This window comes from Microcaecilia unicolor, chromosome 2, assembly GCF_901765095.1.
Source record: "Microcaecilia unicolor chromosome 2, aMicUni1.1, whole genome shotgun sequence".
Taxonomy (NCBI): Eukaryota; Metazoa; Chordata; class Amphibia; order Gymnophiona; family Siphonopidae; genus Microcaecilia; species Microcaecilia unicolor.
Window position 1 is genome coordinate 497464655 of NC_044032.1, and position 17789 is coordinate 497482443.

The 17789-nt window shown below is 39.0% G+C and overlaps 1 protein-coding gene across 4 annotated transcripts in view; it reads right to left on the reverse strand.

Annotated features, from left to right (window-relative positions):
* Positions 1-10470: 10470 nt before the first annotated feature.
* The window catches only part of SH3TC1 (SH3 domain and tetratricopeptide repeats 1), a 104360-nt gene continuing 97041 nt past the window's right edge, over positions 10471-17789 (reverse strand). For all 4 annotated transcript variants that reach the window (XM_030191151.1, XM_030191150.1, XM_030191149.1 and 1 more), the window contains 2 exons: positions 15772-15968; positions 10471-10847 (listed from right to left, as the gene is read on the reverse strand). In XM_030191151.1, coding sequence (XP_030047011.1) covers positions 10584-10847; positions 15772-15968 — 461 coding nt within the window. In that variant the 3' untranslated portion in view covers positions 10471-10583. The remainder of the gene's footprint in view (positions 10848-15771; positions 15969-17789) is intronic.

Sequence of the window (17789 nt, forward strand, 5' to 3'; positions counted from 1 at the left end):
ATCCAAAAATTCCAAACAGGATCTGTTGTAATGCATAGTAAATTGCAAATTGGGTTGTAAAGACTTCATCCGGTTGGGAAAAATCTAGCAGAGCTTGCACCAACCCATTCCATATAAAAAAGATATTATCCAAATACCATTTCCACACTAAAATATATTTGAAACTGTCAGCGCTATATACATACTGCTCTTCAAAATCAGCCAAATATAGAGTAGCTACTGAAGCCCCCATAGCCACTCCTCGAGTTTGCTCATAGAAGTTATTTTGAAACCAGAAAAAACTGTAAAAGGAATTCAGTGGAAACGCATGGAGCTGGCGATCTCTTTTGTAACATATCCACAATTAGATCCAGGATTTCTTGTTGTGGAATCACGGTATATAAAGAGGTGACGTCCATTGTAACAAAAATGAAATCATCACACAATGTTGTTGATTGGAGAGGTAAAAAATCAGTGGTATCACGCAAATATTTTTATTTATTTATTAAGATTTATTTACTGCATTTTTGAAGGAATTCACTGAAGGCGGTGTACAGTAAGAATAGATCAAATATGAGCAATAGGCAATTACAACAGTAAAAATATTCAAATAATACAAAGTATGGCATAGAGGCATATTTTCAAAGCACTTAGCCTCCCAAAGTTCCATAGAAACCTATGGAACTTAGCCTCCCAAAGTGCTTTGAAAATATGCCTCTATGTATACTACTTACAATGTCAACACAACATGTAATAGAACATTATAATTAATAGTGAAGGGGAAAGCAAAGCTGGAGCATATATATAGGTAAGAAGAGTTAGAACGTAAGGTGACTGATTAAAGAAAGCTGCACATGAGGTCAGAGAGGTGGTTAAATATTATCTCAGCTAGGGTAGGAGTGGGTAAACATGTCTTGCTGCAGTATGTGCAGCCCGAGTCACTCCTTGTGTGTGTGAGTGAGACTAACGAGTTAGTTACTTCTTCCATTAAAGGCCTGGTTGAAGAGCCAAGCTTTCACCTGCTTCCTGAAGTAGAGATAGTCTTAAGCGCAGCCTTTCAGGCAGTGCATTCCAGACTGTGGGGGCTACTCCAGAGAAGGCTCGCATGCGGGTATCACATCGTGTAATGTCTTTTGGAGAGGGTGTGGTTAGTGAAAGACCTTGGGAGGATCTTAGTGTCCTTGGCGGAGTGTGGAGGATCATCCTATTTTTCAGGTACTCAGGGCCATTTCCTTTCAGGGCCTTGAAGATCAAACATAGAGTTTTAAATTTAGCCCTGTATTGTACTGCTGGCCAATGAAGTTCTTGCAAAAATGATGTGATGTGGTCACGTCGCTTGCAACCTTTTATGAGTCTTGCTGCTGCATTCTGAGTCATCTGGAGCTGGTGCAGGCCCTTTGTAGTCAGACCATTGTATAGTGCAATGCCATAATCCAGTCTTGATATCATGGCATACGCAACTGGGATAAGATTTCCTTTCTCGATGTAAGGAGAGAGGCAGAGTAGCTGTCGCAAATAGTAGAAGCAGCTCTTGAAGGTTGCTTGGATTTTGGGAGTCAGAGTAAGTGTTGAATCTCTGTATTTCAAGGTTCCTGACTTGTGATTTGAGGAGGAGTTCATACTTCCCAAAAGGGATTTTGATGTTAGGTTTGTAGCCACTTGTGTTAGGCACCCAGAGAAGCTCGGTTTTACTTGGGTTCAGGCAAAGTTTGATGTGTTTAGCCCATTTTTGAATTGATGTTAGACAGTTTATTCCAGGCTGTAGGTAAGTCAGGTTCAATGGGTATGAGTAGCTGCACATTATCCGCATAGATGTAGAACTGAGTGTCCATTGACCGGATCAGCTCAACTAGTGGTTTGAGGTAGATATTGAACAGGTGACAGTATCGATCCTTATGGTACCCAGCAGGTCAGTGTCCATGGTGGTGATGAGTTATTGCCAAACATTATGAATTGTTGCCTGTCTGATAGATAGGATCTGAACCAGGCAAGTACTGTTCCATTGATACCTGTATCTGTCAGTCATTATAGCATGATATCATGATCCACGGTGTCAAAATCTGTTGAGAAATCTAGCAGTACTAACATTGAGGCAAATCTCTTGTCTCGGTTTCTGTGAAGAACATCTAGTAGGGATACAAGGGCCGTTTCTGTTCCATAACCGGGTCCGAATCCAGACTGACATGGATCTAGCCAGTTTCTCTCTTCTAGCCAATCATTAAGTTGAACAGACTGTTTGTTCTATGAGTTTCCCTAGAAATGGGATGTTGGATACTGGCCTTTAACTTTCAAGTTCATCCTGGTCAGGGTTGTTTTTCTTCAGCAGAGGGCGAACCACTGCCCTTTTTAATGCTATTGGTAGTTGCCCATTAGAAAGAGAGGTGTTCACAATTTGTGTGGCGCCTTCTATAAGGCCCCTACTTGCCTGCTGCACTATCTTTGATGGGCAGGGGTCGAGGGAACAGGTAATGATAAATAGTAGTAGTAGTAGGTCTCTTAGGATTTTCTCAAGGCTCTCCTCTGTCATTAGGTTAAAAGTGTCCCATCTGCCTCTGTCAGGAAAGGGCGAGTTTGTGCACCCCTGGTTGACTGGTTGGGGACTAGGTGGGATTGCCTGTAAGTCCTGGTGGAGACTTAATTTTGTTGGCAAAGTATGCAGCAAAATTATTGCAGTTCAGTTTAGACTGGGCAGGCTGATTCTGTTATGGGGGTTGGGATAGGCTGTTTACTATACTGAACAACTGCTTGGTTACTCCCACACAACTTATATACTCTTTTCCACACCTCAATATACAAATGGAGTGCAATCAAAAAAAATCTTGAAAGGGGAAAAGGCCTCAGCTCCCGCTCCTCCACCCTTGTTTATTTCATGTAAAAGGTGACAGGATCTATAGCGGGTTAAAACGTTTCACAGGCATAAAAAACCCTTTTCAGATAAGATTGCTAAAACTCCATTTGTCTTCATTTCAAAGTACAAAAGCAGCAACCAGAACCAAGGGCCTCCGAAGCGGGGACAACAATTCTTTATTCAAACTCCAGAGGCATTTTTCTTCTTATGAAAAATGGTAAACATATTGTGTCCTTTATGTCTATGGGGTAATATTACTGTAAAATAAATTTCATTTTAATTTTAAGTGCACAATAAATTGTATATAATTTTCTCTGTTCAGAACTTTCATTTGGGAAATTAAGACAAAAAACATGGGGAAATAGTGATGCTTTTACTAAAAATCCCTGGTTCATGATGCTCCATTGTTTTTCCTTTATTTGTAGAGTTGTAATGAGTGTATCAGAACTAAGCTTGGGTATTTTTTTTCTGGATACCACTTTAATAAGGATGGCAAATGTCCAAAATAGAGCCAGGGTATTTCTGGTTAAAGGGTCAATAATTTGGAACTCAGTGCAAACAGGCATTCACCAGAAGCCTGATTATATGGCTTTCAGAAAAAAAAAAGTCAAATCATGGCTATTTCTGAGTGTAGGTAATGAGAGGGTGTACCTCACTTGATTTGTGATTGCATTTCTGAGTGTTGAAAACAAGTTTCTGTTTGCTGGAAATATCTGGGTGGGGTTGAAGTCTGGGAAAGTCTCTCTGGGGATGGGTGGAGTTGATTGGTGCAATTTCAGTACATATTGTTTTATTATTTTATAAGTGGACAGTTGTAAAACTGGGAATGCTATATGCATGAAATAAATGAAATTAAGTAAAATTTTACTTGCTGTCGTTGGGACATTGTTCCATAAAAATATGATAATACATATTGTATTGCAGTGCACATGTGAATATTAAAATTTAAAACTAGTACTTCATAATTCTAGCAAGATTTGCAATTTACATATCATCTTCTCTTGTGCTGGAAATCACAACGGGCTGATGGATGTTGCTGAGCTCCACACAACAAGCACCAGTGTTAAAAATAGTGTTTTATATTGGTTTTTTGTTGGCTAGATATCTGACTAGAAATCAAACTTACTAAGCGGATCTAAACCTGTGTCCTTCTGTAAGACATTCAAACAAAATTATGCAGTGAGCACTTTTGTATGATAATACTAAAAGTGGATTCTGGATTGGGTATGAGATACAAGAATTTATGTGGTATGAATGGATTCTATGGTATCTCTTGCCCAGGAGTAAACTTTCCTGGGGAGAGGAGTAGAGACAGCTCCAAGAACTGGGCACCTAGGCCCTAAATCTTGAACCTAAGAAAACCAAATTGGAAAAAAGGCAGAACAAGTAAAATAAGATAAAAACAAAGGAAGTGTTTTATTAAAACTGTTACTCAACGTGGCCTCGTTTCGCCCTTAGGCTGCATCAGGGGTAAAAACTACAAAATAAAAGCATATATAAAAAAATGTCCATGTTACATATAACTGACTATAATTACCAATAATATTGTAAATAAATACATAAATACTAAAACTTAATATAAAAAACATATCAAAAAGTGAAACATAAAAATAAGTAAAAATTATAAAGGTCTATACCTATATACAGGAAGCAGGCAATTATGTGCATGTAAGTGTAGATTCTTTTTGTGACATGCAGTTATATCTTATTCAATCTGCAATTAGCTCAGGGTGTTACTACTGTGAAGGTGTTCATATTTAAAAGTGAATAATAGATAAGAACTATTTCCTTACCTAAAAGGGGATAATATAAAGTGTTCCCCTAAAAGTTATCATATAATACCTAAAACATAAAATAATGTCAGGGCCCCATTCAAACCCTAGAACTCCAGATTCAGAATCCTTGCACCAGGAGACCACAGCTGAACCCCCCCCCCCCCCCCCCCCCCCCACACACACACACACACACAAAACACCTCTCTACCCACTCACCTACCCTCTCAACCTGCTCTCCTATTTTTCAAATGGTGGTACCTCAGCTGTGATCAGTAACCTGAGCCAAACTGCTATTTTAAAAAATGGTCACATTCAATGTAAGTGTAGTGGTGTCTAAAGGAGGGTAGGGAGGGTGGATAAGATGGTAGGTTTACAAGTGCATGGGGATTATATGGATCAGTAGGTGGGTGGAGGGGGATTAGGGACTCTTGGTTCCAAATTCAGTCTCTCTGGCTTGAGATAGTGCCCTTTCAACTCAAGAGCTCTGAGGCTCTGACTCATGGGGGTTCAGGGGTCATGTGGTAAGAGGGTATTCTGGCTTGAGGGTCTCAAGACAGAGGTTTACTGGTTCAGGGATCTTAGGAAAAAGATTTTTTAGATCAGGGGTCCAGGACAACCAGTGAAGCACTGGGGCCCCACACAGAGTGGTGGACATGGCTCTGGCCACCTTGTTGGGCAGACTGGATGGACTATGCAGGTCTTTATCTGCTGTCATTTACTGTAATACCATGTTATATTATAAACCATAAAATTCTACTGCTGTCACCCTCTTACCGCCCATCCATGTCTCCGTCTCTCACCTACCCAGTTCTCCCTGTTTCTCAACTAACCCACCCCACCCTGTTCCTGTGAGACTGTCATTGCAATGTTTTTGTGTTTCACTTATATATTCTGATATTTGTCAACATTTGCTCATTTCTGATCTGAAGAAGGTATTGCCTTCTAAAGCTAATAAAAATGTATTGTTAGTCCAATAAAAAAAAGTCATCATCGACTGAACACCCCCCCCCCCCCTGACGTTTTTGATATTTAAAATATCTTAAATCTTTTATTGTACTTAAATCTGTCAATGCACTAATTGGTCTTGAATCACAATCTTTCATAGAGTGCACAAATAAACTTATCTTATATGCTCCAGCTTGCGTGTTTATTCCAGTGGTCCCATTTCGGTAATCTTGCTCATGGAACCACACCGCAAGACATTTGTTGATAGCTAATGCTGGAGTATAACACAAATTTTTTCTTATGTGAAATGTATAAGTCAAGCAACAAGCACATTATTTTCTGTATCTGCAAAACATATTTTCGGACACATAGAAAAAACGTGTAGAGAAGAAAATAAAGCAAAAAATAGACACAATGTTAACTTCATGTTAACTTCATGCTGGAGAATTCATCAACTAACATCAGCAATACTGGACCGGGTCAAATTTAAAACATATAGCTACCCAATCCCTGGCTGACACGTATTTGCTATTGCCTGCTGTCAACTGCCTCCTGAATCACCTTGCAACTGAACCAGCTGATACTGACGTCTAGCTGAAGCAGCGCCATCATTCACTGATGAAATGATGAGCTAATTTGAGGTATTAATTGGAAGTGTTTCTCTCACAGATCTGCTGATCGTACCGTTTATGAAACGGACATCCCACAATTAGTTGAAAAAATTGATCGCTTGACAACAAGTAATGTGAAGCGAGAGATTCAAAGAAAAGCTGCCCAATGAATGGTAGAATTCAAGCCATGCGGTTCCAACGTGTGTAATCTGTATATCCATCTCTGTTCAATTTGTAAAAGCCTTTTGCTGCGGTCTCCACCGCATATGTGTTTTGTGATCTGGGTATGGGATTGGTAACACAACAACTAATGGAATACCTAACAAAATTCTCAATCCTACATAAATACCAATCAGGTTTCAGACCACAACACAACACTGAAACGGTCCTAACCACTCTGATAACGAAGTTCAGAAGCTTAATAACCCAAGATCAGAAAATACTATTATTGCAATTCAACATGTCAAGTGCGTTCGATCTAGTAGATCATACAACACTGATGACCCTACTCGATGGAGTCAGTGATAAAGTGGCCGCATGGTTCAACGGCTTCCTAAAGACCATATCCTACATTGTATGGATGTCAAACCAACTATTAACCTCCAGGATATCTGAGTCTGGGGTACCACAGGGCTCGCTAATATCACCAACACTGTTCAATATATTGATGACTCCACTCAAAAAAAAACCTGGAGATCATGGGTTTTAACCTATTCATTTACACAGATGATGTCACCATTTATATACCTTTCAACAATAATATCACAGAAATAATGGACAAAATCAAAACAAGTCTGGACCTTACGGAAAACTGGGCAGAAACTTTCAAACTCAAATTAAATAGAGACAAAACCAAATTCCTAGTACTGTCAATCTCGCATAACCCTACAGCCACCAAAACTTCACCAAACATACCAAATTGAAGCACAGTTAAAATTACTGGGAATCATTCTTGACAAACACCTAACACTAGATAGTCAAATAGCAGTAACAACAAAACGATTCAGAACACTATGGAAACTGAAAAGGATCACAGACTATTTTCCTAGACAATCATTCCAAATAATAGTACAATTGATACTATCAAAATTAGATTACTGCAATGTAGTATACATTGGTTGCAAGGAAAGCGCAATGAAATCGCTGCAAACCATCCAAAACATGGTGGCAAGGCTAATTTTCAAGAAGTAAAAACATTCGAAACACTACACTGGCTGCTAATCAAAGAAAAGATTAATCTTCAAAACGAGCACCATCATCTACAAAATATTAATTGGTTTGTCTCCAGAACACGTTAGACTTGGTAGAACTATCCCCAAGAAATGCAAGCCCAGAAACCAGAAGCTTACCTACTTTTTCACCTACCCAAATGCAGAAATGTAACTTACAAATCTATTATATGGCCGGATTTAACTAATTGGGCTCCAAATGGTGGAACTCAATACCAAAGATCACAAGAAGCATTACGAACTATCTTCAATTTAGAAAACAACTGAAAACATACCTCTTAAAAAATTCTACAACAAATAATTTAGCTATCGATATCCATTCCCATTGCTAATCATAAACTATCCTAAGTCCCAACCAAAATGTAAACTGTAATTGTAGCCATCACTATAAGCCTCAACAGGACTGTAAAATGTAAACCAATACTGTAACTGTTAACCAGAATGTAATTTGTAAGCCACTTTGAACCAAAACATTTTTGGATAAGAGTGGGATACAAGAATGCATAAATAAATAAATAAATAAAGCAAGCTAATTCTGTAGCACAGAACTGGAAGCAAGAAGCCTCTCTGCAGAAAAGCACAATAAAGTAGCACAGCCTGTCCACTGGAAACTGTGTAAATACCCTAACACTGCTGCATCAGAAAAACACTAGGATCAAACCCCTAATAGAATTTCAGAAAATGAACAAATTGTGACCACATGGAACATTTTTATTCCAACCAATAACAAAGCTTGGTATAAGAAAAATGGGCATAGTGATAAAGTAGAAAATTAAAAGAACAGAATTACTAATAGAAGTACATGGAAAAAGAAGATCCTGATGTACCGAAATGTGCAATTGGAGACTATGGGGCATATTTATTGAAGTGCACAAAGCAATTAGTGCAGGATTGAACAGTTATCATGGGTTCATAAAAATCTGAAGGGATCAATTCCATAAAGTGCGCATGCAGCGAGCTGAGCACAAATTCTATAATGGCTTCTGACAAACCAGAGTCCATTATAGAATACTAGTGTAGGTTGGCATTTACATGTTAACATATAGACGTACCAATAGCAGGAGTAAATGCATGTGCCTATATGTAGCACTTTAGCGCGTAAATGACTATTCTATAGCCTACGTGTATAAATGTTTGATATGCTCATGTCCCACCCATGTGCCTCCCTCTGTGCACACTCTCTTGCATTTACCCGCTATGCGGCTACAGTTATATACCGCTGAGTGCATGCCTAGCACTTATGCATGTGTTACACTCACATGCAAAAGTGCTAGTGTTCTATAATCCTAGCGTACGCGTACATGGCACTAAGATTATAAATTAGGAGGAACTGTACAGTGAATTGCAGACCAGGAACTGGATGAGTTGTAGGTGGAGAATGGACATGGACTACTCATACAGTTAGCTCATGGTTTCCTAACATGCACTGTCATGGATGCACTTAATACTTTCTCAAGAGAAAACATTTGCATCTGCGCAGTTGCCACATACTTACAGCCAATTCCCCACCAGCATGACCCCCTCTCTCCCAACAATCCAGATCAATACCAGCATAACTTCCACTAACCTGATTAGTAGCAGGAGTTAAGATCCACCAATCTGATCTGAAGCAATGAGAACCCAAACCCGTCCATCAACCCAATCAGTAACAATATGAGCAGGACTTTCCACTCTTCCCCCCCCCCCAAACCAACCAGTAGTAATACAAGTAAGACCTCCTTACCCTCCCCCCACCCACACCAACTTGATCATTAGCAATAGGAGCAAGCCAAACCCACCCTTCCCCCCGCCAACCCAATTAGTATGAGAAGGACCCCCTCTAAAGAAGCCCATTTCCATCCCCTGACCCTCCTTGGCACTTACTGGTGCTTGCCCTGGTGGAATAGTGGCAGGATGGGAGTGATCCCCTGAAGCTCCTGCCTCTTTACTGGCCTCTCTTGCATTACAAATTCTGTTGTTTCTTTCCCCATGTTGGCTAGTGGTTTTCATTCATTCCCTCTATGTTTTAGAAAACTTTGCCAAAATTAAGAATGGAGACTGAGGCCACTTACTTTCACACTGCAACACCTTTTGAGTGTTTGGGTATATTGATGCTTTTCAAATCTATGCTGAAAACCCACCTTTTCACTGCTGCTTTTTAGCTCCTAGCCACTACTCAATTGCCCTCCCCTTGTCCCTTCCTTCCTTCTCACCCATTACTTCCCTCACCCGTAACTGTCTTGTCTGTCTGTATTATTTAGATTGTAAGCTCTTTTGAGCAGGGACTGTCTCTTTGTATCAGGTGTTCAGCGCTGTGTGCGTCTGGTAGCGCTATACAAATGCTAATAATAATAATGCTTGGAGGTCAATGATAGCAGCTCTGTATTTGTAAAATAAAACTCCTGATCTCTGTATGCATGGATGGATGCACAAGGGTCTTATCTTTGAAAATTAATCCCAAAACACCAGTAACTACTTACCTCAAAAATGATAAACAATTTGTTTAGATTTAGTCCACACCAACAAAAATAGACCTAGACCAAAAGCTGATAAAAATGTATCATATTATACACTCTGATTGAAAAAAATAATCAAAGTCACATTCAACATCATTGATTTAATGTCATCTTTAAAGAAATGAATGACACTAATACATTTTTTTTAAAAGCAGCAATATATATTTTAAGACTTTATTAACATTTGTTAGTATACTCTGGAGGTCTTTTACAAAGATGCGCTAGCGTTTTTAGCGTCTGCTAAACACTAGAGATACCCATAGGAATATATGAGTGTCTCTAGCGTTTAGCGCATGCTTATTTTTAGCATGTGCTAAAAACTCTAGCATGCCTTTGTAAAAAGACCCCTCTGTGATTTGTCGGTTTTGCAATATGGAAGATGGCATCAATTGCAACAAAATTACCAATTGGGAAAATGTTTAAAATCAGGGATAAAATATTTCTGAGAACCTCCATTTAGAGGTTTCTTGCCCAAAGTAACAACTGACCCCTAAAAGACTTTTTAAAGTGTTATGTTAAAAATCCAATGATTTGGGCTTTCAAAATCAGATGGGTTCTTTTAAAATTTGGACACCTGGGGGTTTTTTAAACTTTTGAAATATAGATTTCACTTGAACCCTTGTCAGAGATGTTCACAGTTTCAACATACATAATACTCCACCATGTAACAACAAGAACATGTTCTACTTTTCTAGAAAGTCTCATTTATCTGTGATCATTTTGAAAGGAATCCATGAGGTGGTATGATAAAACTGGTCCGGTGCTAGATTTATTCTCCGAACATTCAGCTCTAATGCAAAAGTTCTTGCTTTCTGGTAGAAGAAGAGAGACAGCTCCCGATCCACCAAAAAGTTGTGATAGATTATGGCAAGTCTTGTGTAAATCTTCAGTTGAGCCTTTTTGTTGCCCAGATCCATTGCAGCTGCGAGGGCCAAGTGGTAGTATCCAGCGGCATCAAATGGATCCTAGAACAAACAATTATCCTGTTAGCACAACTCATAAAGTAGCTTTGATTCTGCATAGCAATTCTATTGAGTGAAAGGATGAGGATGTTTGCAATTTTCTTTCTACATTGTCTGGTTCTTCCAAAGTGCCCCAAATTCACATATCACTTGTTGCTTGTTTAAGGTCCCCTGACCAGTATCCTACCTGTTTAAGCATAAATCTAGCTCACTATATTATACCAAGTTCCACACACACATATATATTTTTTTTTCTTCTTGTTTTCTTTTATACTTCCTGCAAGCCTTTGAAGAGATGTCCATTCAGGTACAGAGGGGTATTTTTATGTCCCTAGAGGGCTCAAAATCTAACAGGCCAATGCTCAGAACTCCCGCGGTAAAGCCACCAGCACAGAACCCATACCACCGGAACAACACTGAAAACTAGCTCGCCAATGCTCCTAGGAAATGGTATTCAAATTATATACTTGCTGTAAAAGTGAAAGAAAGGGGGAATGTGCTTGGCGCATGCCCAGAAGAGTTTCACGGTAAGCTCAACTCTTGTGCGCACAAGCCAGGCAAACCCGAAAGTGAAGCACACATAAGCGCCTGTTTTCTGCACCTTTAAATGTAAGCGTTTCAATTTTTTTTTTTTTACTTAGAATGCTTCTATTTAAGTGCAGGAAACAGATGCCAATGTGTGCTTTCACTTTCAGGTTTGCTCGGACTTGCTCAGATTTATTTCTTAGTTCCGGCACTTACAGGCTTGCTCTGGCCTTCTTCCATTTAAAAAAAACAAACAAATCTAAACTGGAAGATTTTAAAGAAAGAATCGTGAGAAATGGTCTCTTCAAACACCCTAACGCCTGCTCTGAGCAGGTGTTATTGTTTTCAGCAGTAAGAATGGCTTTGTTTTCTGCGCTATTCTCTGAGCACTGGAAGGGAATAGGAAATGATCTCATTAACATCTGTTTGACTACATTTGTATGCTATTTCTGCTAATCGTTGGCACTTATATTGTCTCGTGTACTACACCGCTCTGAGCATTTTGCGCTAATTGCCTACTACTACTACTACTACTATTTAGCATTTCTATAGCACTACAAGGCGTACGCAGCGCTGCACAAAATTGCCTCTAGTGCTGGCGTTAAATTTTGAGCATCGACCCATAAATTCCTACCTAGGCAATGGAGGGTTAATAGAGGTTTAATGAGTTTATACTATGTATTGTAAAAACACTGAGAGGGTCTTTTACTAAAGCTCGCTCACGTTTTTACTGCGCGTTAAACGTTAAAGACGCCAATGCATTCCCATGGGCGTCTCTAACATTTAGCTCACCCACAATTTTAGCACGTGCTAAAAACGTGAGCGTGCCTTAGTAAAAGACGCCCTAAAGATCTAGAGTTCTGCCACAATTCTAATATCTACCGAAGTGCAAGAATGTGCAGTTTTTGCAAGTTAAGAGTTATAATATCTTTTCCTATCCCCTCCCACCATGTATAAATACTGCTTAGATTATCTAAATAAAGAGTCATTTGAAATCTACACCTGCATCGACTGTACTAGTATCATGCCTTCATATTACATTGACTGCACAATCAGAGAATGAAAAAGGCTAGAAAATAAAATCATCAGTACGGTCAGAAAATGTTGCAGATCGTTTCAGTTTACTCTGGAATGTTTTTCATTCAAATATGCAAAGTTCTACAGAATGAGGGGGTGAGGGGAGGGAATTGGTAAATGAATAAATGTGTTTTTCCCTCTAGCCAGTGCATGGTTACAAATGGCACTATCAATCTTTTTCCAGTAATCAGCAAAGGCAGGCAAACATCAAATAATAACAAACTGCTATAAAATAATCTTGTCCTAAAACATTACTCTCTCTGAACTGTATGCATGAAAGAAGGCATATGGTTCTACACCGATGCTGTAATTCAACTGGGGACAAATGACCTGACCAACAATAGCAAGTTTGGAGCACAGAGAACATTCTAGAAGCTTGAGGAGGGACTCAAGTCTTTGTTTCAGACTGCAGCTTTTTATGAAATTGTTTCTACATATGGGAAAGGACAGTAAAGACTATGTAAAACACAGAAGTTCAATAAGTGGCTTGAACCTTGCCAAAAAGGTGGTTCTAGATACATAGGAGGATGAGGCAGTATGTGGAAATACAACAGGCTGTACTGTAATGTGGGCTACATCTGTGACAGGAAAAAGGATCCTTGAGGACAAATTCTGACAGTTTATTTATTTAAACTAGAGGGTGGGGTGACAAAGGGAGCAAAGGAATTCAGAAAGTCACTCCCAGGAAAAACATGACAACAGTGGGGAAGGTAATGTTGATATAGAAAACCATCTAAACTCACTTAATAGCATATGGAAAGCAATGAGCACAAATGCTCAAATTCTAAGTAAAAAGGTTCAAGATTTGCAAGCCCTGATGTTTGAGGAAGACTTGGATATTGTTGCTATTACAGAGACATGGTTCAATAATTCCCATGAATGGGATGCGACCATACCAGGCTATAATCTTTTCACAAAGAATAGGGAAGGCCAAAGAGGTGGAGGAGTGGCGCTGTATATGAAAAACAATATCAGAGCAGCTGAAAAGCAGGGAACCTGGGGAAAGGAAGAAGCTATACGGATCATCCTGGAAACAGAAAATGAAACCTGTATTCTTATGGGTGTTAACTACAGACCTATGGAGAAACTGGACAAAGATATCCATAAGCATGCAATAAAAAGGATGGCAATGTTGCTGGGAGACTTCAATTTCCCTGATGTGGATTGGAACATCCCATCAACAGAATCAGAAAGAAGCAGAGAGATCATGGATGCCTGTCAAAGTATTCTGCTCAGACAAATTGTGACAGAACTCACAAGGGTAGGGTTGACGCTGGATCTAGTGCTCACAAATGGAGAAAGTGTTTCCAACGTCTGGATGGGTGCCCACCTAGGCAATAGTGATCATCATACGACATGGTCTGATATAAGATCGAAAGCGGAATGCAGACACACAAAACTCAAAGTACTGGATTTCAGACATGCTGATTTTGGTAAAACTGGGGAACACCTGAAGGAGTTGATGGCAGGGGTAGGCGTAAGCGAAGTGGAAGTGCAGTGGTCCAAACTGAAAGCTGCTATAAATATGGCAACAGATCTTTATACAAGGAAAGTAAACAAAAACAAGAGAAACAGGAAGCCTATATGGTTCCACAAAGAAGTGGCTGAAAAAATAAGGAAAAAGAGGCTGCGCTCAAGAAATACAGAAGAACGCAACAAGAGGATCACGGAAAAGATTACCGGATTAAACTCAAAGAAGCGAAGAGGGAAATGGCTAAAGATGTAAAGAGAGGTGACAAAACATTTTTCAGATATATCGAGGAAATGAGAAAAACTAAGAATGGCATTGGAAGACTGAAAGATGCTGTCAATAGCTTTGTGCAGAAGAATGAGGATAAAATGAATGTGCTAAATAAATACTGCTCTTCGGTATTCACAGAAGGAAATCCTGGAGAAGGACCACAGTCAGATACAGAAGGTATATCTGGGAATGGAGTGGATATTGCACCATTCATGGAAGAAAGTGTTAATAAACAAGTTGAAAATCTGAAAGTGGACAAACTATGGGGCTGTATGGGATATACCCTAGGATACTGAGGAAGCTCAGAGAAATCCTGGCGAGACTTCTAAAGGATTTATTTAATAGATCTTCAGAGACGGGAGAGGTTCTGCAGGATTGCAGAGAAGCTGATGTGGTCCCTTCTTCACAAATGCAAGGACAGGGAAGAAGTATGAAACTACAGGCTGGTAAGCCTCATATTAGTGTAAGGAAAAATAATGGAGTCACTGCTGAAGGAAAAAAATAGTTAACATTCTTGAACCCACTGAGTTGCAAGATCCAAGGCAACATGGCTTTACCAAAGGAAAATCCTGCCAAATTAATCTGATTGATTGCCTTTGATATGGTCCCTCACAGAAGGCTCATGAATAAGCTGAAAGGGTTGAACTTAGGATTCAAAGTGGTGAAATGGACTGGAAACTGGTTGATCGAAACATGACAAAAGGTAGTGGTAAATGGAATTCACTCAGAGGAATGGAAAGTGAGTAGTGGAGTGCCTCAGGGGTCAGTACTGGGGCCGATTCTGTTTAATATATTTGTGAGAGGATTTGCTGAAGGGTTAGAAGGAAAGTTTTGCCTTTCTGCGGATGATACAAAGATAGCCAACAGAGTGGAAACCCTGGAGGGAGTAGAAACCATGAAAAGAGATCCCCAAAAATTAGAAGAATGGTCAAAGGTCTGGCAATTAAAATTTAATTAAAGTCTACTCCAAAAAGCCGGGGATAAACTATTCACAACCAGAGCACTCAATGAATTACTCTCTTATTTACTGTGCTCCAGACATATATTTATATATCAAAATCACTTTATTATAACAAATCCCTATCAGCATGCATATCCATCACTAATTACTGAGTCAGTTCAATCCCCCATGAATATCGTACATCACAGATTGTTATACAGACATTATAAACATATCACGACTAATCATTACATTTGAACAATATTGTCTTATACTCTCTTCGCATCCTAATAAAATATTGCATATGTGGGGTTTACACAATTTATTTGGTTGTTTCTAAAATATACGTCCTTGGTTTCCATTATTGCCAAAAATCAGAAACGACCAAGTCTAGGGATGACCATCTCTAAAGACGACCAAAATTTCAAGATTTGGACGTCCCTGACCGTATTATCTAAACAAAAGATGGATGTCCATCTTGTTTCGATAATACGGGTTTCCCCGCCCCTGCATCGGGACGTTTTGTGAGGACGTCCTCATCAAAACTTGGACATCCCTTTCGATTATGCCTCCTATGTTACAGTGATATACTCTACTTCAGTGGTTCTAGAACCTAAGGATCCCTGTCAGGTTATAGTTCTTACCTTAAGATCATAAAATATAATGTCCCCTAGGGTTAAGTAGACCTTCACATAATACACTGCTTCCTCATCAAATTCCAGAGGAGAGGAGCAAAGGGAGAGAGCCTTAAGGTAAAAGTGTTCAGCAAGTTCACACTGACCCAGGTGATGGTATATGCCAGCTAGCCTGTGATATGCAACTCGTTCATTCAGGTGATTACCTGAGGAGAAACAAAAAAGGTAAAATATAAGAAGCAAATAAAGTACGTTTGGAGTCTAATAATGGTATAGTCCCCTAGATTCTATATATGGTGCCCAAAACTGGGTGCCAATATTTGGGCGCCGATCCAATAAGTGCGCTCAACTAAATAAGCTAATGAGCCAATCAGTGTCAATAATTGGGTGCTAATTGGCACCAATTTGAATTTGCACGCACATCTTACTCCAAGCCATTCTATAAGAATGTGCACATACTGTGGAACCCATAAGCTCTTGATTTTTCCACACCCTACATTCCAACTACTTTCTACTAAAAACTGGTTCGTTTGTCTTCCACTTTCATACAAAGCCTCAACAGAATACAGAAAAATTACTTGATTGAAGAATAGTCTTTTGCCATCTAGATGTGCAGATGATAAATATGCATATGTTTTGGGGTTATAAATGAGCATCTACAATATAGTGCAACGTCATCATATCTCCCAGGTTTAAAAAGCATCCTAGCAGCTGTGTTTTGAAATAAAAGTTTCCTCTGTAATCTACCTGAAATGCTAATATAAAGAGAGTTACAGTAGTCCAGTTGGGAAAGAATCATAGATAGGACCAGTTGAGCAAACTGTTTTTCATAAAAGTAGGAGCGAATTTCTCTTAACTGTTAAAATTTAGAATCACCCCCAAAACTCTGGAGGTTTGAACAATTGATAAAAACCTCCATGATGCAATGGTATGTATAGCGGAATATCTGAGATTGAATTACTAAACCATTATGGATTAAATTCTATAAATGGTGCCTAAAAAATCGACACAAAAGAAAATAGTGATTGGCACTATTCTGTAAATGGCGCTTAAAATTGGGTTAACAACACATCTCTTTCAATTTAAACAATACATACCCTCTATATATAAAAAATATATAGGGATGTGCTCATATGTTTTCAGAGGAGAATAACAGACTCAAGGATCTTTAAAATGTCCATGCTTATAATCATTGCACAATTTTATATATAGAATGCCTCCAAGTGCCTTGTGATTTATTTGAATCAGTATTAAGACACATTTTCACTTAACTTGAAAACTGTAAATGTATGAGGACGTTGAGCTCAACTAACAGCGAAAGCGAGGAAGAGGGCTGTTTTGTAATCTATATCTGGTGACGCATTTTGAGATTGGCAACTCGTTGTATAACGTGTTGCAAGGAGTAGAACTGCGATGCAATGGTGAATTGAAAACTTGTGCACAGATTGGGATTTCATTTCAAGCTTCACTAATAACTTGTATAACAGCTTATGAACGGTTTCTAAATCTTCCAGTGGAATGAAGATGGAACTTTGAACGCTGCGTTGGACTGTTTGTTCAGCTTAAATATTTGATTTTTTACCAACATAGTGAAAACTGGAGGAGACAATGATGCTGTACATGTGTGAATATAAGTGTCCTGATCTGGAGCCTTAAAGAAATATGCTGAGTGTGTGTAGTATGAATGAAGTATAGTGAGTACTAAGGAGACTATTTGGTTTTATATATTTTTACATATTTTGCTAAAGGTATAAAGAAGTGTTTAATAAAGTATATTTAATAGATCTTGAGAGCTGATAGTGGTTACTAATTGTGCAATATTACTGTGTTGTAACTGGATTGGAATTAGGATACTCATTTTTGTTCTGATGCATATTCATTGGGAATCTCCTGAAAACCCAACTGGGTTATGGCCAAGGTTGCCCACCCAAGCTCTAGGTCCTCTGGTTCTAGTTACTGCATGTTAGACAGACCCAGCTGCAAATTATTCCTTGTACCCTCATTCCACTGCTTCACAACTACGCACC